Genomic DNA, 20,996 nt, shown 5'->3' on the forward strand with positions numbered 1-20,996 from the left:
AGCAGCAGTGCCTCCGGGTCCTAAAGGCAAACTCTGGGTCATCCCGACTATGGCAAGCTGATTTAACATTTATTTCTTTAAACCAACTAATGTCCATGTTGATACTATATGCAGTAAACAGCATAATAAGCAGTTGATAGGTAAAAGCAACTTTTTTTGACATGTTGTTCAGATATCAACTTTTCACTTCAGTCTACTGTATGTATTCCAGTTGTTGCTACTACTAGAACCTATTCCAGTTTTACTAGTTACTATGCAATGTGTACTAGCAGGCTATTTATTGATAGTAACTATATACTAGTATCAATTCCAGTTCTATCATGACAACTCTCTGAAGATTTTTAGCATGGTAATGGATATGACAATGTTAGTCTTGGTGGAATAGATTTTTGCTGTTGTTGTAGGTTAAAGGGATAGTTCACCCAAAAATGAAAATAATCCCATGATTTACTCACCCTCAAGCCATAGGTGTATATGGGTGATTCTCCAACTATGGTACTTTTTCTGTCCTTGACAGATATTAAAAAAACTAAAAAACATTTCCACTTTTTTTTTTTTTTTCACACTTATTACATGTGTAGGGGAACCTATGTATAAAAAATAATTGTTAAATTCTGTTGTTTTATATAAAATAGGAGGCATTTTATATGCGTTTTTTACTATTTTGCCTCTGTCCCTAGGCCAGACTTTGGGTCTTCAACCTTATCTCACTTAAAATCTAATACTGATATAATTTTAAATTCAAACAGAAAGTATGAATTATAACCCAATTCATTCAAATCTAATATATTTTTTTAATATTTCTTTTCAATTTGACATATTTTAAACATGTTGAACACTTGTCCCTTGGGTTCACTGTCATTTCCACACCTCTGCATTAAATACAATCCCAGGCTCAGTGCTCTAGATTTGTATCCTCAGTAACCATTGTAACTGACACTCCAGAGGAAACCACATGGCTGAATGAAAGAATGGTCCCAGCAGAGGTTAATAAATTGGAGATATATCAAGGTAAATATGAGAAATACTGCGAGTATGTTTATTGTATGTCATTTCTGAACCGCTCATAATTCATTCTGACGGAAACATTTCTGGATTTTTACAATTTCATCAGGTGATATTTGAGATTATTTAATGCTAACTCTAAAACTAACACTAACAGGCTAGTTAAACATGAGATATTAGAGGGAAAGGGGGAAAATGTCATTTCCACAACCGTCTTTTCCACATCTGTCTCCATGGAAGTGATAAAGACAGGTTGGCTTGGCAAGGACATTGTCTGTGCTTAAAAGCAAAGTAGTTTGCCTATAGTACTAAAAATATAGTGTAAACACATAAACTTTACATATAATGTCATAGAGAATGTTTTAAAATGAGTTATCTTTTTTATTACTACTGCTGTTAGGCCAGTTGTTCATCAATACACTATCCCTGTTTGAATTAAAAATAAGAATAAACTTCAAACTTGAATTTGAGATTCATTTTGTCCAACACATTGAGGTCATGACTCAGTTTTGCATTTCCATCATTTATAATTCTACTACAGGTTTTATATCTGAAATGTTATTTTCACCATAACCCGCCTTTCCCTTGTCATTTCCACAACCACAAATATTTTTTGGTAAAACATTTAAAAAAAATAAAGTTAAGGTAATGGTGGTGGTGGTGTTGATTATTTAGCAGTTTAGGGTAAAGTATATGTATATGAGTTGAAAAATATCAGATTTGAAAATGTCAGAAATATGAATGAAAGGTTTCAGTGGCTTAGTGTTCAGCCTTTTTTGGTGTTAACTTTGTAAAATCTTAACAGTTGCATTTCAGAGAAATAAATCAATTTACAATTTGGAAAGATGCAAGTGTGATGTGTAACCCAGTATATTTATAACTACAAATATTTCAACATTTTTGGTTGAAAACACGTTTTTGTTCGGTTGTGGAAATGACTATTTATTTTGCGATGTCTGGAAAAAATGTAAAAAAAATACATATTATGCACAGCCAACTTCTGGGCAGGTATCTAGGCATACTGGGGAAACAAATTATGCCAGTAATATTTTAATTAAAAATGTTTCATTTTCTGAAAATGTCCAGGTCCAAAAAGTACCATAGTTGGAGAATCACCCACATGACTATCTTCTTTCAGACGAACACAACCAGAGAAATATCCTGGCTCTTCCAAGCTTTATAATGGTACTGAATTGGGGGCGCAATTTTGAAGCCCCAAAAAATGCCTCCATCCATCATAAAAATAATCCATACAGCTCCAGGAGGTTAATAAAGGCCTTCTGAAGTGAAGTGATGGGTTTTTGTAAGCAAAATATCCATATTTAAAACTTTATTAACTATAATAACTAGCAGATGTCCATACGCATCGATTTGCGGAGGAAGAGTAACCCTTGATGTGACGCATGATGCTATGACGAACGCAGAGGATATATGCAAAACAAAGACTGTTTACGAATTAGAAGTTTAAAATGAGAAATTTTAAAGAGAAATGTCTTAGGATTTTGACAGCAAACTGCTATAGTAAATTTAAAAGTTAAGCAGCAATCTCATTGGCTCCAGATGCGACATGAACCAATCAGCTTGTGCCATTAATGATTTAAATATCATCAGGCTACACCATCATGAGAGAATTTGGTATACTAATATTACATGTGCACACTAATCTATTCTAGTGCTTATATGAGAATTACATAAGAATAAACTCAAATAATTAATCCCACAATGCCATAATGCCACAATGTTCTTTATGGTAATAGCTATTCTATAAGAATGAAACAAATGGATATCTGGATGTCTTTGTCTTATTGGAGACACTTTCGGAGGATCTTTACATCATAGCTGACCAGTTAGGGATAACTTGGGCCAGCTCATTTTTGGGTTCCTCATATTAATAGCCATTCTACCTTCTTAACCAGTTTCTATGGTCATTACATGCTTCCCAAACGCATGCATCAACAGTGCTTGGCATGTATCCAGATCCCCGCCCCTAAGATATCGTATGTTGGGGTGAAGAGGTCACATCCGATGGGCGTATTATTGTCTTGAGAGAGACCCAATCTGCTGTTATCTGGGAATGTGTGTTGATTAATATTACTGTGCTGCAGCTGTCCCAGTGGTTTATAGGCTAAGAGCATGTTACACAGGCAAATATTCATATACAAAAGCAGTAATAATTACAGTTTATGAAGTTGTAATAATGAGTCTGGAAAAATCATTCAGTCGTGTGATGAATTTGAGCAAGGAAATGGCAGAAATTTAAGATAGACTTGCAAAAAGAATAGACTTGCTTACTTGCATGCAATATTACTTATTCACCTCCCTCATTTAATTCTCTCTCAAAGTGGTCTGTTCTAACACTCAGTTTAAATGTATTTCGTTTTGTTAATTGTTGGGTTTTTAAATATATTAATTGTTAAGCACTTAAAGACTTAAAATGAGTCATTAAATAGAAAATATAATTCTGTTAGAGAAAACTGTTCTGAAAAAAAATATGTAAAACCAATAGGCTACAGTACACAAAACCAATATTGCATTGTTTAATTTGGATCAGCCTAACTGCTGACTGACTGATATTATTTGATATTCTACCGTGCAAATATAGCGCCAGGAAACTCAGATGAGAAGAAATATAAAAGGACAAACAGAAATAGCTTTCAAACCACCACAAATGCAGATGGAACAGTCATCGGAGGAGCCACATTTCCTGTTTATGATCTCAAGCATATTTTTATTTGATCTAAATTGAGAGCTGAGGTGCAATGTCACTTTGCAGAACATTTCATGTCTACAGCTGTGTGGTAATTTTGTCTTGAAAATAAAATATTTTAATGGGATGTTTTAAAAAAGCCTCTTCCACCACAACTGCACCAAATCATAACTGTCTACAATAAACGTGGGGTCAAGCTGAGGTTTCTTCCTCTTGAGAGACAGCTGGGTAGTTACATTGTCTTTCACTGGCAAATTTCTAGCGGTATATGTTTTACAAAAGCCTCTTACAGACAGCACCAAATTGCATCTGTACTTAGAGTAAATGTCTGGATTGTCATCCCATATTATAGTCAGTGCTGCCCTCCAAAGGCCAAAACAGCATAAATCCTGCTGTCTAAGACTATATCTCTCATAATCATGATGATGCAAAATTAATGATTTGGCATTAAAGCCTATCGTATAAATATGTCTCGGAAAAAAAAAAAAAACATTTCATTTCAACATTACACTTCCATTCATTACTATTACATATGCACACACAAATTATATATGTATATATTATATATTATACACACACATACACACACACACACACACACACACATATAATATATATATATATATATATATATATATATATATTACATATAATATATGTATATATATATATATATATATATATATATATATATATATATATATATATATATATATATATATATATGGAAGAGTAATGTTGAAATTAAATGTTCTTTTAAGTTGGGAACTATATATTTAATATATAAGTTTGAAATTTGGATAGTGTTTGGAGGCCATTACCTGGATAAAAGATGAAATCCTCTTCATTTTGAACTGGAACTCCTTCCACTCCCTTGAAATTCACTCCCTGGACTCAGTCCTCCTGCTCATAGGCTATATATTATTTTATAAGGCCTATAAAATAGTTTAATTTCAAATAGCCCCTTTTCACACATCAGAATTCGCAAAAAAAAAATAAAAAAAAAAAATTGTGTTGTACTATGTGCTTGACACCAACATAAACACTTCTAGAGAAAACACACATTTGTGTAACTGGACATCTGCATGTTGTCCATATTGCATCATAAATTATGGTAAATTAAAAAATGGCTCTATTTGAAACTACATCCACCGCTGCAAATTGTGGGATGTAACATATTATGGTATGATGGTACGGCAGCGGTGGATGTAGTTTCAAATAGCGCAATTAAAGAACTACAAATCCCATGAAAGCAATCTCAAAAAGTCAGCTTCCGCGCAACTCCATCAGCGTCCAATCAAATCCCACGCCCTTCACGTAAGCCCCTCCCCTATCATCTTGTGTTTTTTCCTCCCCTTCAGTTCTCCGCTGTCTGCGACGCCATATTGACGAAAAACACCCTTTTACTAAAACGCCTAAAACGCTCTCTCCGCCAGAATGTTGTACCTTGAGGACTACCTCGAGAGTGAGTATATAAGTTATTTTAATGGTTCATGTTCGTATTAAAGAGGTTAAGTGTCTGTGAGAGCTGTTTTGGACGTGTGAAGGCGTCGCAGCCGTTAGCCTGTAACGCGTTTCTGTTCTTCTCCCCGGCAGTGATCGAGCAGCTACCCATGGATCTCCGCGACAGGTTTACGGAAATGAGAGAGATGGACCTGCAAGTGCAGAGTACGAATCCAGTTTAAACTCACTCTTCTCCCTTAAAACATCACATCTGACCTTGACTAATGCAGAAAGTCCTTCATAACAGTGGGGAATTGTTTGGTGATTTTGCATGCATAATGAGCATGCATGTATTGTGATGTTGCATTGCATGCTGATGTGAAGTGCATAAAACCATGTGGAAGTTGAGCAACATGAGTGTTATTCGGATAAGGAGAAACTTGTGATTTGCACTTGCATGCACTATTCATATTAATACATTATATTTTTATCGTCCACAAACCCTGTTGATACTGTCAGTGCCCCTGCTGATAAGTCTTCATCACTTTGATCATGTGTTATAGTACATGCATATATTTTTTTGACCGTTATAGGTTTTGCATGAAGCATAAACCATCAGTATTTGACCTACCTAGTAACTTATTTTGAACTACTCGCGATGTTTACAGTGGAATTACAGGAACATGAGGCTGTCAAGAACATGTCCAGGTCATATTTCACACCAAAATCAAAAGAAAAACATATTTTAACTATTTTTAAAAAGTAAAGTAAAACTAATTAACAACTGTAAATTGTTTTAAGTTTTTTTTCTTCTTTATACAGAGAGCAGTTGTCATGTATAGGTTTGAAACGGCTTCACAAATTACATAGTATCATAAAAGTTTATAGTTTGGATTTACACACTAATGTAGCGATCAAAATAGAGTAAATCACCATTTCAAAGTAATTTGGCGCTTCAAATAAAGATTGTATCATATTGATACACTAATAGGTGGCGACAAGTTACTGTTAAAAAATTTATTGTCATTCATTCAAGAGATTCGCTCCAAAATGCTGATTCATCCAGTAATGAATCAAGTGGATTGTTTATGAGTGAGTCATTGAATTTTCATTTGATTTTTAAAAATAATTAATTCAAATTAAATTACAATTAAAATAAAAGGTGCTTATTTTTACATTAATTGCAGCATTTAACATTTTGTCAGAACCTCTGGTAAATTACATGTTATTTTGTTTAGTTCTGCTCAGAATAATGGGAGAATCATGATCGATCACTATTACAAACAAACAAAAAAAATTCATTTATCCAGAATCTTTCAGCTCTATTTTGAGGTGAATGTGACCAGGACTTTTTTTTCCCCCCTTCAAATGCCTTCAATTGTGATGGTTCATGGATCACCCTTTGTGGGGGTTGAACCTACAACCTTTTAATGATCTTTACCCAGATCTTCGACCATTAGGCTACACACCACCTACTCCGTCAAAGGATTTATTTCCGTGATCTGACCATAGACTTCCACAGTATCCAATCAGTGTGACTGGTCTCTTGACTTACTCCTGCCTCTGTTCCTTTGTTCAGATGCGATGGATCAGCTAGAGCAGCGGGTTAATGAGTTCTTTACTAACGCCAAGAAGAACAAGCCTGAATGGAGGGAAGAACAGATGGAAATCATTAAAAAGGTAAAGAACAGATGCTGTGCACCTCAGTTGATCCAAGAAATACAAATGTTATTGATTCTGATAGTACTTTTTGTCCTAGCAGGAAATTCAAATGTGAAAACCTTTTACTTTTTTTATTGATGCTTTTCAACAAGAGTTAAAATGAAAATAAAAGACAATAAATTAGAATTTGTTTCAACATGTTAACAGAGATATCAAGACAAAATCAGGCAAATGTATTTCTTACTCACTGAGCTGGTCACAAAATACAATTTTGTATGCTAACTCTAAACAAAAATTATATATATAAAGAGAGAGAAAAGAAAAACCCTTCAATATTTTTTATTAATTAATGGATAGTATTGCAGTGGGGGATCATATGCACTCAAAGTGTTTTTCTCTTTGCCAGGACTACTATAAAGCTTTGGAAGATGCAGATGAAAAGGTCCAATTAGCCAATCAAATTTATGATCTGGTGAGTACCATTACTCTGGTGGTGCTTTGTGTCAATACTTCATGTTTCCAATAGATGGCGGTACATCATTGATAGTGAATGGGCAGCGGCTCTCTGGGATGCCTTTACTCCTGCTGTTTCATTTATCAATGCTTTTCATGTGCTTTAATTTAAGTCTCTTTTGATTTACCCTGGTGAGAGGGTTTATGGGAAATCTGCTGCTTCTTGATGTTATTGTGATGTCTCTATGTAGGTTGATAGACACTTGAGGAAGTTGGATCAGGAGTTGGCGAAGTTTAAAATGGAGCTAGAGGCGGATAATGCTGGCATCACAGAGATCCTGGAGAGACGTGAGTGGCACCTGTCAATCACCTTCTCCGTAGTTTTAATGAAAGGGCTTATTTAAAAAAATGTTTTTAATTGGTAGCAATTAAATTACTTCTTGCTTAGTCTTCTTTGAAAAGGTTAAATAAAGCAAGTATGAAAATGTCTGGACCCACTTTAATAAGCTGACCATGCTTTGTGCTGATTTGAAATTGTTTGTAAAGTCAGTTTTATTTTGTTCCAGGGTCGCTGGAGATGGACAGTCCCTCCCAACCTGTCAATAACCACCATGTACATTCACACGCCACTGTGGAGAGTAAGTCTGTTTCTAGAGACTGTCTGCTCCTCATTGTTCTGTTCCAGTCTTCTGACCTGCTTTGTGTGTCTTTTGACAGAGAGGAAGTACAGCGCGCCAGCCCACCACACTACTGAACATGTACCAGAAAAGAAGTTTAAGTCAGAGGCCCTGCTCTCCACACTCACGTCAGACGCCTCTAAAGAAAACACACCAGGTAAAACACACATTCTCACTGCTCTTGAGTCGCCCTATAAAAACATGTCAGACACAAACATATACTCTTTACTGACATTCTTCAGAGAACATAAACATTTTCAGCTGGTTGACAATATTATTTCAACAATTGCAAGACTGTTCAAATGTGTTTTTTAATGTTTTTGAAAGAATGCTTACCTATACTGCATTTTTTGTTTATCAAAAATATAGAACAAACAGTAATATTATAACCTTTTAAAATAAGTGTAATATGTTTTATGTAATTTATTTCTGTGATGGCAAAGCTGAATTTTCAGCATAATTTCTCCAGTCTTCAGTGTCACATGAACCTTCAGAAATCATTCTAATATGCTGATTTGCTGCTCAAGAAATATTTATTATTATTATTAATGGTGAAAACCTTTTTTTTTTTTTTTTTTTTGCTTAATTTTTTTGGTGGAAACTGCTATATATTTTTTCAGCATTCTTTGATGAATAAAAAGTTCAAAAGAACAGTGTTTATTTTAAATAGAAATCTTTTGTAACATTAAATGTACTTACTGTCACTTTTGATCAATTTAATGCATACTTGCTGAATAAGTTTTTTTTTTAATCTTATTGACCCCAAACCTTTAAATGTTAGTGTATTCTGTTTTAAATTACTTAAAAGGTTGATTTTTATTTTTTATTTTATTTTATTTTCTGTCAGAGGAACCATCAATAAAGCTGAATAGTACGGAAGAGGATTAGGGCCAAGCAATAATAAAAAAAAATAAAACCATCTCGAGATTAAAGTTTTTAAATTTCGAGAAAAAAGTCTAAATAAAATGTTGAGAATAAACTCATTAAATTACGAGAAAAACCTTGTTAAATTTCGAGAAAAAAAGTTGAGATAAAATGTTGAGAATAAACTCGTTAAATTACGAGAAAAAAGTTGTTAGATTATGAGAACAAATTCGTTAAATTATGAGAAAAAGTTGTTAAATTTCGAGATAAAATGTTGAGAATAAAGTCATTAAATTACGAGAAAAAAGTCATTAAATTATGAGAATTTAAAAACATTTTTCTCATAATTTAACGAATTTGTTATCGTAATTAACGACTTTTTTCTCGTAATTTAATGAATTTATTCTCAACATTTTATCTTGACTTTTTTCTCAAAATTTAACGACTTTTTTTCTCGTAATTTAACGAGTTTATTCTCAACATTTTATCTCTACTTTTTTCTCGAAATTTAACGATATTTTTCTCATAATTTAACATTTGTTTTCGTAATTTAACAACTTTTTTCTTGTAACTGAATGACTTTATCAACATTTTATCTCAACTTTTTCCTCGAAATTTAACGAGTTTTTTTCTCGTAATTTAACAAGTTTATTCTCAACATTTTATCTCGACCTTTTTCTCGAAATTTAACAACTTTAATCTTGAGATGGTTTTATTTTTTTTATTATTGCCCTAATCCTCTTCCGTAGAATAGACATTGTTGTCAAGTGTTAATTCAAAATGATATATGTACGAACTAAAACAATACAAAAAACTTTTTTTTCATTAAATGAACACGAGAAAGAATTAATATTTAATTTTTATTTTATTTTTTACCTACATGCTCCATATTTTTATGTAAAAAAAAAAAAAAAAAAAAAAAAAAGGACAGTCTTTAGGGAACATAATGGCTAAATAAAAAGTGTATTAAAATATTGAAGTATTATATTTCCAACAAAATGATTGCAAATATATAGTGATTATTCAGAATAACTGCAACCCCAATCCCTATTGGCACATACGCTTGTGATAACTATTGAATGGTTCAGAAGAAATGATTTTTATGATGTAATGAGATGACTCATCACTTGTGTTGTACTGTTCCTCAAGTCTTTCTGGTTATATACAAAATGTGATTTTTGTGTGTGTGTTGCAGGCTGCAGAGTGAACAGCACGTCATCCTCTAACAGCTTGTATAACGTAAACTCCTCCCAATCGCTTTCCTCATACAACCTGAGCCCACTTCCTGCCGGGCCTGCCGCAGGGGCGGGGGCTATTTCCATGGCAGCAGCTCAGGCAGTGCAAGCCACCGCACAGGTAAAACCACCATCCTCCCTTTTCCCCTCTAATTCTAGAGCTATTTGTTCCCCCCTCCTCTCTTCACTTCCTGTTTCAACTATTTTTGGCCTTTTAGGGGTCTCTTTTGTGCTTTTCTTCCCCTTTCTGTTTTTCAACAAGAGTTAAAAAGACAATAAATTAGAATCTGTTTCAACATGTTAACATGATTTTTGTATCAGATTATGTTATCGTGGCACTAAGCCCTTGCCCGGCATTCGCTACACAGAGGTACTTTGATATTGTTCCTCGAGGGGAAGTCACATCAACACACCCTGTCCTGTAATTTTGGAATTTTCATTAAGCCTTTTGTCTCCAGTGAGACTGCTTAACATCAGTAAATGTTTTTATTTTTCAGATTGTGTGTATATGTGTACACGTGTGACTTTCTGACTTTTTTTCTTGCAATTGCAACTTTATATATCACATTTCTGACTTTTTTTCCTCAAAATTGTAAAATATAAACTCACAATTGTGAGATAAAAACAAGCTTCCATAGCTATGAAATCATCAGCATATTGTTTCTTTAAGGAACTTGGGTGGTCTCTTCATCCTCTTTTAATGTGTATGTTTGTGTGTTTCAGATGAAAGAGGGCAGGAGAACGTCCAGTCTCAAGGCCAGTTATGAAGCTGTCAAGAACAACGATTTCTTGGGGCGGGAGTTTGCTCTGAGCCGGGACTCCAGCAGTTACTCATCTTCTGCGCTGGCTAACACGCTCACACAGCCCCTCACCTCCAGCAACAGCTCGGACTCCCGCACAGGGCGCAAGACCAAGTAAATCTGTTTCTATACTCACCTAATAGGTTCCTGAATGAGCCACCCAGATATGTGTTTGTGTTGCTTTTGTATATTGTACCTCCTCTATAAGCACAAAATGCCTTCCAAATTCATATACATTGAATTTTGTTTAACCACTTTCTTGCTTTTTTTTCATTTTTTCAGAGGCAACACTAAGTCTTCCAACCATCAGTCCTCTTCATCCTCCTCTTCCTCTTCACTGTCATCCTGCTCGTCGTCGTCAGCATTGGCTCATGAGCTGGTACAGACCACAGTCACAGAAACTGACACCAGCAGTCAGGTGGACTGGACCTACGACCCCAATGAACCCAGATACTGCATCTGCAACCAGGTGTGTTCACGTCACATCTCTCTCATGCGGCGTACTGATTGTAGTGTCACTACTACTCCTAGTGATTCTAATATTGGATTGATCTATTATTGGATTGATTGACTCGTACTTATTGGTACCACTATCTGCAAATTTTAAAGCTTTGGTATGGCAGTGAAGTTCCACACATTAAAGCTGTTGTGTTCATGTTGGTTAGGCAGATTTGAGTCACGATTTCTATTTCTCTGTTTCGTATTCCCTCGTCACTGTTTCTAATTAATGGAAAAGCTAAAAAATAAAATTAATCAAAAGAAACGTTGTTTATTAAATTATTATATTTCTCATTAAAATAAATAAATAATTATAAAATTCTGAAACAAAATATTTCTAAGTACAAAAAAAAAATACATAAATACATTTTATAGTAAATATGTAATTTTTTTGAACCCTGTATCGTTTTGGAGTTGTTGTTTTTTTTTCTTCCAGTTTTGTAGTTATTATTATTTATATTTATTATTATTATTATTATTCATTTAATTTAACAGTTAGTTCCTTGAAGAGAGATCTGACCAAAATTGCAGCATAAAATGTTACACAGTAGAAAATTTTGGTGTTTGCAAATAGCGATGACCCTTTTTTGTGAGCGGAGTGGTGGCAGAAAATGACAGTTCTGCAGTAGCAGTCTATGGATGCCACGGAATAAAAGAATAAAAAAGTTAATTCCGGGTTTATATCCCACAGTTCTGACCTTTTTTTTTTTTTCTTCAGAATTGTGATATAATCTTGCAATTGCAACAAAAACGTCAGAGAGATAAAAATGTTGTAGGTTTAAATGTTACCTTTGTAAAATGTTATAGGTTTTAATATTATTTCATGCTGTAACTGTAGGGCGAATATATTCTACCCCTTATGAACTGCATATGTGAATATTATGTAGATCTATTGTTTACATCAAATTCATGCTTTAATAGTAGACTAATCATCGCAGGTTTCATCAGTCCAGTCTGTCCGTTTAATGGTTTTGAACCATCTGCACTTCAACGATGGTGTTCTTTAAATATTAAGACTTTTTTTTTTTTTTTTGCATTATGATTCTGACATCGAAAGGCACATTTTTTTTTTTCTTTTTTTTTTTTTTCTGTGGATTTTGCCTTTTTTCCTCCACTTGTTACCACTGCTTTCCTGCTATCACAATGCACTCAGCTGCAAGTGATGTACAGTAACTGTGACGTCTGCTCCCAAATGGTCTATAAAACAAGCATTAAACAATAGACAAATATGACCAGAACAAAAGAGTTGAAAAGGAAAAACATATCTCTTTTGAACTATTTTTAATCATCGCCACTAGAGCAAGATCATACAGGAAAGTCAAAGATCTGTTCAGGGAGGTGAGGTGTATGACTCCAGTAACTGTGTGTGTGTGTGTGTGTGTTTAGTGTATGTATGAGTGCAAAAGAATTGTCTCCCCCTGAATGCATTTGTTTTATGGCCTCAGTAATATTGCTTTTGTCAGAGTATATCAAAAATAGAAATGTGTGTGTGTTTGCATGTCTCTGAATAGACATCAAAGACCAAACTTGCACAGTATTTGTTCGCAGGTGCGCACATTCGTGACACTCGGCTGCAGGTGTGCGTGTGCGTGTTTGTCCCTAATGCTCTGTCTCATTCTCTCTCTCTGTCTTTGTGCAGGTGTCATATGGAGAGATGGTAGGCTGTGATAACCAAGATGTAAGTAAACCCTTCATCTCCAGAGACATGCAGCCATATTTCCTCTTCAAACAACACACACTGTCTGTGCTCTTGACAGCTATTGTGACCCCTGGGCAGCTATGATTTTGTAGAGATGACAACAAACAATAATCAGTATTATTGTTTCAGGGATCAGTGATGCACTATTATTGATATCAGAGTCGTATCATGAGATTTACTTTTAAATATAATTTATTTCTGTGTTGCAAAGCTGAATTTTCAGCATCATTACTCCAGTCTCAGTGTCACATGATCCTTCAGAAATCATTCTAATATGCTGATTTATTATCGATGAAAATAGAAAAGATTTCTATTTTAAATAAATGATGTTCTTTTTAACTTTTTAATCATCAATATATCCTGAAAAAAAGTATCACAGGTTCCAAAAAATATTAAGCAGCCAACTGTTTCCAACATTGATAATATCATGTATAAAGGATCATGTGACACTGAAGACTGGAGTAATGATGCTGAAAATTCAGCTTTGCATCATTTTAAAGCAAATTAAAATAGAAAACCATTATTTTAAATTGTAATAATATTTTACAATATTCCTGTTTTTTTTTTTTTTCTGTATTTTTAATCAAATAAAAGAGAGACGTCTTTCAAAAACATTAAAATAGTAATGTGTCCAAACTTTTGACTGGTACTGTATATATTTGCTGGTTATTTTATGAAGCTTTGAATGATGCACAGTCAAAGAAATTGTTCATTTGATCCCGACTCTCCTCTCGTCTTTTCCCGCAGTGTCCGATCGAGTGGTTCCACTACGGCTGCGTGGGTTTGACCGAGGCACCTAAAGGGAAGTGGTATTGCCCACAGTGTACAGCCGCCATGAAGAGGAGGGGAAGCCGGCACAAATAAATGCCAAATCACCTGGGCCAACCTCTCTGATATGACTGTCCCCCTCGACTGAGAGCGTACATGTTACATCACCATGTGATCGGGGTGTGTGGATGTGAGAGAGAGATCTTTGCCTGAAAGATGGTGTGGCTGCTGTGTGTGTTTTTGTAAATCACAACCAAGTTGGGCGTTTTTAGCTGGCGAATCTAAGCACACACTGCCATCAAAACTTTTCCTGTTTTTATGTTTTTCTCTTCATCTCCATTAATCTTTATGGAGGCGGATGGGCAAGATGATATTGGAAGGCCCATTTATTTTATCATTCAAGACATTCCTCAGCTTGCCATGTGTGATGACTCTTAGCATCTGGCAGCTCCTGCTAATCCATATCGGCATAGTATGGATTGACACGATGCAGACTGGGAGTTGTAGTCCTGAACTGATGAATGAACTACAAGTCTCAGAGACATTCAGCTCTATAAAAAAATCTTTAACGATCCTGATATGAACAGATTACAATGGCAACAGTGACACCCCATTGCTTGACCAGTGAAAATGTTGTTTTGCTGGATTATTTGTGTGTGATGGATAGTTGATGTATTGTGCTCCGCTTAAAGGACAGAACGTTTCTTATTTTAGCCAGGAGCTCTTAAGGTATACTATAGAACAAATGAACAACTGTGACCTGTGTGTATGTTTGTGTGTCTGTGTTTCTAGCCTGTACTGCACTGATGTGGATGTGGTGATACATTTTGAGAGATGTGGGGGGAAAAAAACAATAAAATGATCAAGAACTTTTGGTACACACTGTCTTAAAGTACATTGTCTATGTTAAAATACATTTTCCTAAGTAGATGTTTCTGGATCAACGACCTTTTAGTCCTTGAACAACATTCCTAGCAACCAATCGGTGCTCTCTGATTTTAGTTAGGGCTTGGGAAAAGGTGCTGATCTCTCTTCATATTAACTTGTGGTCAACATTTACATTAAGTTTGAAGGGTTTTTAAAAAAATGGTGTATAGATGTTGTGAACTTTAAAGTTCAGACTCATGTGAACATTTTGCATGGCTGGTGTAAATGACCAAAGCTGTTTAATTCCAGGTTCCACCTCTAAACTGTAACCATAAATGTTATTTATAATATTTAAGGGTCCTAATTAATTATTAAAAATCATGACCACAATACATGTAAACATGTAAGTGGTCACACTATTGCTCCTTTAAATGAAACCAACAAAACTGCATGTATTAATATAACATACCTATTTGCACACAACGGCATTATGTATGCATGTATATGTATGTAGCTATATTAACATTTTTTTTTTTCTTTTTCCAGTGGGCTATCCAAAGTTCTCACTTAGCAGGGGAAATGTTGGGAATAAATGGGTTAACACAAACCAGGTGCGCACTTAGCAAAGCAAAAGAACAAACCCAAACACTCGTTTTTGCTGGCTTTAACTTAAACAGTATCAACTACCGTTGATTCCATTTCAATATGTTGATGAAAAGGGGGTCTCGAGACGCGTTTTTAAACGTTGAGGCGATTTAACTCTTATAAAAACACGTAGCGCTTATACGCGCGAGACCCAAAAACACTGAGAAGCGACGCAACTGCCATTGATGTCACTCTCGTCTACACTGACCACCAGTTTAAAAAAGTAAATACTGTAAAATGACCGCTAACACACGTCCAGGAACGGACAGGCCTTTACGTTTTAATATGCAGCCGAATTCACAACTTTAAAGCGGTTTGGTAAAGGGAGGCTGGCGCTCTCTGACAGCGCGCGCTCAGCGTGAAGGAGGCGTATCATTACTCTCAGTCATGAGGTTTCGCTGCTCGGGAGTGTTTTTAATCAACCGTGGGGCTCAGCAGCTTTGAGAAGAAGAAAAAAGAAGCCTTCAGAGAAACTTTTCACTGTTTGGACACTCGCGCCATTAAAACGAGTCTTTCCCACCAGCTCTGACGCACGTCGAATTAGTTCAAGATTTTCCATGATCATGTCATGAAGCGTCTTCAGATATGTGCGCTTTTTACACAGCGCGTCGGATTCCTGAACTGCGCGTTTGAGCGCTTGTCGCTCGACAGCGCACCGTGATCCTTAGGGATGATGTGGGGACCAAACGCACATTCCCAATGGTATGTCTCTTGACTCTATCCAGGAGCGTTTGTGCAGAAGTGGGAATGCTTTTCCGTGGGATCTGGACGCTCTGCCGGAGGTGCTGCACGGGTCCCCTTCTGTTGTTGGGGATAGCGGTCGGGCTGTTTTACCACACTGTGACTATGGACCGGGACAGATCTGAGTTCAAGTCCAGTCAGCGGGACCAAAGGAACAAATCAGCGGTGTTTGAGTATAAACTACTACTCAAAAACCCAGAGAGACTCATATCTCTACTACAAGCATCACAGACAGATGGTTTTGTAAGTAGGATACTTTCTTGATGTTTGAAAGCTGTATAGTTACTATCTATCTATCTATCTATAACAACAAAAAAATAATAATACCATTATTATTATTAATTATTATTATGTAATATTACAAAATAACTTTACAATATAGAAAAAATAGAAATAAAATATTTAAAAGTATTTATCTCGTACTCATAGTATTACTGCATTAATGTATTATATATTATTCATGTATTTAATTGAATGTTTAATTAGTTATTTGTAATACTGAAAAGGATATTTTAAAAGATTTAATACTCATAATATTACAGCATTAATACATTTAAATGTAATTATTAATTTATTATTCATGTATTTTAAATTTGATTCTTTTTACATTCAGTAAATGATCTATTGCCATTAAGTTATTTTATATTACTTTTTCATACTGTATGCATTTAGTTTGATATATATGAAAAAATAACATTGAAATTTTATTTCCAGTGATGTATAGCAGATATGTCGCTGGACTTAAGCTGTATTACAAATGTTGTCCAAATCAAAAACTTTATTTCTAAGATCTCATCGCTAGCAGCAAAGCTGTTGGATACTTATCTTCCCCACTTTAGCATAAAACCCCTGGTTAAAAATAGCCAGTGAGTATTGTTTATTTATGATGGGAGTCTTTGTTGGGGTATTTTAGGAGGAGAAACTCAAGGCTGGACATTCATTGGTTTAAGAGAGCACATGAAGGAGGGGTTATTTATGAGTACACACACATGCTTTCATTCGAGCTGGGATGATCGACATCTGCGGGGAAGTGTTATGTCAGTATGGGATAGAAAGATCTGAGGAAAGATGCCCGGAATAAAGAATGGCTGTCATGTAGGATGTCCAGTCATATAGGTTTATTTATGACTTTTGCATGAGGAGGGTGGAGTAGGTGTGCACGAGAGAGAGAAAGAGTGCGCAAAGCATGGAAAAGTGAGAGAGAGGTAGAGAATTTGAGAAACAGATTTAGGGTCAGTGAGGCAGAAGATGAGGGCAGGAAAGCAATGAGAGGTGAGAGAGGTTTAGTTTTAAGCCGTGGCTGCGGCAGTATGCCTTCCGATAATCCCGCACTAACTAACTCAGAGCAGGAAGTACACACTGAGAACCATGACAGCTGTCCTCAATCAGCTGTTAGTGAGCCCTTCTTGACTGTGTGTGTGTGTGTATGTTCAGTCGGATAGAGTTATCAGTGTGTGCGACCCTCAGTGGCTCTCTGATGTGTTTGGAGACCGGGCTGTGCCCTGTAGTGTCTGGTGCTGCCATATAAATCATCATAAACATGTAGGTAACAGAGTTGGGCTGCAACTGAAGTATTACCTAGTGCAGTTGTGGGCATCATGACTTGTTATTGCAAATATGTTTGTGAGAGTTTGCATGTGGGAGTTTGTCTTGTCAAATTAAGGATTCTGGGCATTTGTTTTGCGTTTAGAGGTTTCCCACTACAACAAGAGCAACAAGAGTGAACATCACTATAACATATAAGCTGGCATATTACATTATTCATAGTTCATAATGTTAATTTGAATAAAGTGCCTATTCCCATGGTTGCTGTGCATAATTTGAAAAGTGAAAATTTCCCAACCCACAAACCATTACTGTCGGGTTGCCCCTAGATACCAATAGAGAACGGACATTCATGTTAACGAAGACTTCTGTCTGTGCTTTTGGACTAGAGTCCATCTGGTTGTGATCCAGAATCACACAATTGCATTCACTCACTCAGCTGATTAACTCCTAGTGTTTACACACACGCATACAGAGTGAATGTGAATAACTGCCTTGACTGCTGCCATATGTCAGTCTAATATGAACCTCACTATGTAGTGTTTAGACATCACACTTTAGCAGCCAGTTTGAAGGTTGTAATCACATACTAATCTCACAGAATCTACACTTTATATATCTGCACTTTATATATAATATAATATAATATAATATAATATAATATAATATAATATAATATAATATAATATAATATAATATAATATAATATAATTAGTACTCATAATTTTAAATGTATTATTTATTAAAGGGTTAGTTCACCCAAAAATGAAATTTCTGTCATTAATTACTCACCCTCATATCATTCTAAACTCGTAAGACTTTCGTTCTCGTGTGTTACGCAGCACGTTTGAGCTTCCGCAAGAACCATTGAGTTTTGTTCGCGTTACGCATCATGTTTGAGCTTCCACAGGAACCAGTGAGGTTCGTTCACTTGTGTTACGCAGCACATTTGAGCTTCCTAAAGAAACAATGAGGTTCATTCTCATGTGTTACGCAGCACATTTGAGCTTCAGCAAGAACCAGTGAGGTTTGTTCACTTGTGTTACGCAGCACGTTTGAGCTTCCTAAAGAAACAATGAGGTTCATTCTCATGTGTTACGCAGCACATTTGAGCTTCAGCAAGAACCAGTGAGGTTTGTTCTTGTGTGTTACGCAGCACATTTGAGCTTCCTAAAGAAACAATGAGGTTCATTCTCATGTGTTACGCAGCACATTTGAGCTTCAGCAAGAACCAGTGAGGTTTGTTCACTTGTGTTACGCAGCACGTTTGAGCTTCCTAAAGAAACAATGAGGTTCATTCTCATGTGTTACGCAGCACATTTGAGCTTCAGCAAGAACCAGTGAGGTTTGTTCTTGTGTGTTACGCAGCACATTTGAGCTTCCTAAAGAAACAATGAGGTTCATTCTCATGTGTTACGCAGCACATTTGAGCTTCAGCAAGAACCAGTGAGGTTTGTTCACTTGTGTTACGCAGCACGTTTGAGCTTCCTAAAGAAACAATGAGGTTCATTCTCATGTGTTACGCAGCACATTTGAGCTTCAGCAAGAACCAGTGAGGTTCGTTCACTTGTGTTACGCAGCACGTTTGAGCTTCCTAAAGAAACAATGAGGTTCGTTCACTTGTGTTACGCAGCACGTTTGAGCTTCCTAAAGAAACAATGAGGTTCATTCTCGTGTGTTACGCAGCACGTTTGAGCTTCCGCAAGAACCATTGAGTTTTGTTCGTGTTACGCATCACGTTTGAGCTTCCACAGGAACCAATGAGGTTCGTTCACTTGTGTTACGCAGCACGTTTGAGCTTCCTAAAGAAACAATGAGGTTCATTCTCGTGTGTTACGCAGCACATTTGAGCTTCTGCAAGAACCAATGTGGTTCGTTCACGTGTGTTACACAGCACCTTTCAGCTTCCGCAAGAACCAGTGAGGTTCGTTCACTTGTGTTACGCAGCACATTTGAGCTTCCACAAGAACCAATGGGGTTCATTCACGTGTGTTACGCACCACGTTCGAGCTTCTGCAAGAACCATTGAGATTTGTTCTTGTGTGTTATGCAGCACGTTTGAGCTTCTGCAAGAACCAGTGAGGTTTGTTCTTGTGTGTTACGCAGCACGTTTGAGCTTCCGCAAGAACCAGTGAGGTTCGTTCACATGTTACGCAGCACGTTTGAGCTTCTGCAAGAACCAATGAGGTTCGTTCACGTGTGTTACGCACCACGTTCGAGCTTCTGCAAGAACCATTGAGATTTGTTCTTGTGTGTTACACAGCATGTTTGAGCTTCTGCAAGAACCAATGAGGTTCGTTCACGTGTGTTACGCACCACGTTCGAGCTTCTGCAAGAACCATTGAGATTTGTTCTTGTGTGTTACACAGCATGTTTGAGCTTCCTCAAGAACCAATGAGGTTCGTTCACGTGTATTACACACCACGTTCGAGCTTCTGCAAGAACCATTGAGATTTGTTCTTGTGTGTTACACAGCATGTTTGAGCTTCCACAAGAACCAATGAGGTTTGTTCTCATGTGTTATGCAGCACGTTTGAGCTTCTGCAAGAACCAGTGAGGTTTGTTCTTGTGTGTTACGCAGCACGTTTGAGCTTCCGCAAGAACCAGTGAGGTTCGTTCACGTGTTAAGCAGCACGTTTGAGCTTCCGCAAGAACCAGTGAGGTTCGTTCTTGGGTGTTACGCAGCACATAACTTGGATTAAACTGCTCAATTTATATGCATTAGTTTTACAATCACTTTATCAACTTTTTGAATCATCAAAGTGGTAGTTGCATAGCTGTCAATGGTGGGACAGAAAGCTCTCAGATTTCATCAAAAGATTTTCATTTGTGTTCCGAAGATGAACAAAAGTCTTACAGATTTGGAACAAGTCGAGGGTGAATAATTAATGACAGAATTTTCATTTTTGGGTGAACTATCGGTTTAATGTATTATTCATGTATTTAATTTTAAATGTAATGGATAATTAAAAATATGTAATACTGAAAAATATTGAGAATATTTAATACTCATAATATTACAGCATTAATGTATATACATTAAATGAATCAATAATATATTATTCATGTGCAGTATAGAAGGCATAAGTTAAACCTCTGCTGTGACATTGCTGTCAGGAGACAGTGTAACCTACTGTCTAGCACATGCTATTCATGTTATAGTCTAAATTAGGCGTGCGGTTTGCACGAACAACTGCACTCCATCACTGATGGCCTGAACACTCTCCAAAGAGACCATGTAAGTGCGCATTCAAGTATGCTGAGAGTTTATTGTCTGCCGTTTTGACTGTGTGGGGAGAGGACAAGTACAGGAGGTCAGCAAGTAGCGCATACTTTTTTTCTACACCATGCGTTGCATTGTTTTGGAGGGTCTAGATGTGGCATAGA

The 20,996-nt window shown here is 36.2% G+C and overlaps 2 protein-coding genes across 3 annotated transcripts in view; both read left to right on the forward strand.

The window, feature by feature from the left end:
* Window positions 1-5,039: 5,039 nt before the first annotated feature.
* Window positions 5,040-14,689, forward strand: ing3 (inhibitor of growth family, member 3). Its single transcript, XM_048156511.1, has 12 exons — window positions 5,040-5,177; window positions 5,309-5,380; window positions 6,735-6,835; window positions 7,224-7,289; window positions 7,522-7,618; window positions 7,837-7,908; window positions 7,988-8,104; window positions 10,007-10,167; window positions 10,770-10,960; window positions 11,129-11,315; window positions 12,984-13,022; window positions 13,791-14,689. The coding sequence occupies exons 1-12, from the start codon at window positions 5,150-5,152 to the stop codon at window positions 13,905-13,907; spliced, it is 1,248 nt and encodes a 415-aa protein (XP_048012468.1). The 5' UTR covers window positions 5,040-5,149; the 3' UTR covers window positions 13,908-14,689.
* Window positions 14,690-15,562: 873 nt separating this feature from the next.
* cped1 (cadherin-like and PC-esterase domain containing 1) overlaps window positions 15,563-20,996 on the forward strand; it is a 75,894-nt gene continuing 70,460 nt past the window's right edge. The window contains exon 1 of one of the 2 annotated variants that reach the window (XM_048156510.1): window positions 15,563-16,307. In XM_048156510.1, coding sequence (XP_048012467.1) covers window positions 16,023-16,307 — 285 coding nt within the window. In that variant the 5' untranslated portion in view covers window positions 15,563-16,022. The remainder of the gene's footprint in view (window positions 16,308-20,996) is intronic. The other variant, XM_048156509.1, reaches the window with a different exon arrangement.

Source organism: Megalobrama amblycephala, linkage group LG14 (assembly GCF_018812025.1).
Source record: "Megalobrama amblycephala isolate DHTTF-2021 linkage group LG14, ASM1881202v1, whole genome shotgun sequence".
In the NCBI taxonomy this organism is placed as follows: Eukaryota; Metazoa; Chordata; class Actinopteri; order Cypriniformes; family Xenocyprididae; genus Megalobrama; species Megalobrama amblycephala.

What these genes read in the sequence shown, in the direction of transcription:
- ing3 (XM_048156511.1), top strand. Translation starts at nt 5,150, where the DNA reads ATGTTGTACCTTGAGGACTACCTCGAGA. An exon ending in TTCACACGCCACTGTGGAGA is followed by an intron (nt 7,909 to 7,987) that starts GTAAGTCTGTTT and finishes GTCTTTTGACAG; the next exon opens with AGAGGAAGTACAGCGCGCCA. An exon ending in CTCTAAAGAAAACACACCAG is followed by an intron (nt 8,105 to 10,006) that starts GTAAAACACACA and finishes TGTGTGTTGCAG; the next exon opens with GCTGCAGAGTGAACAGCACG.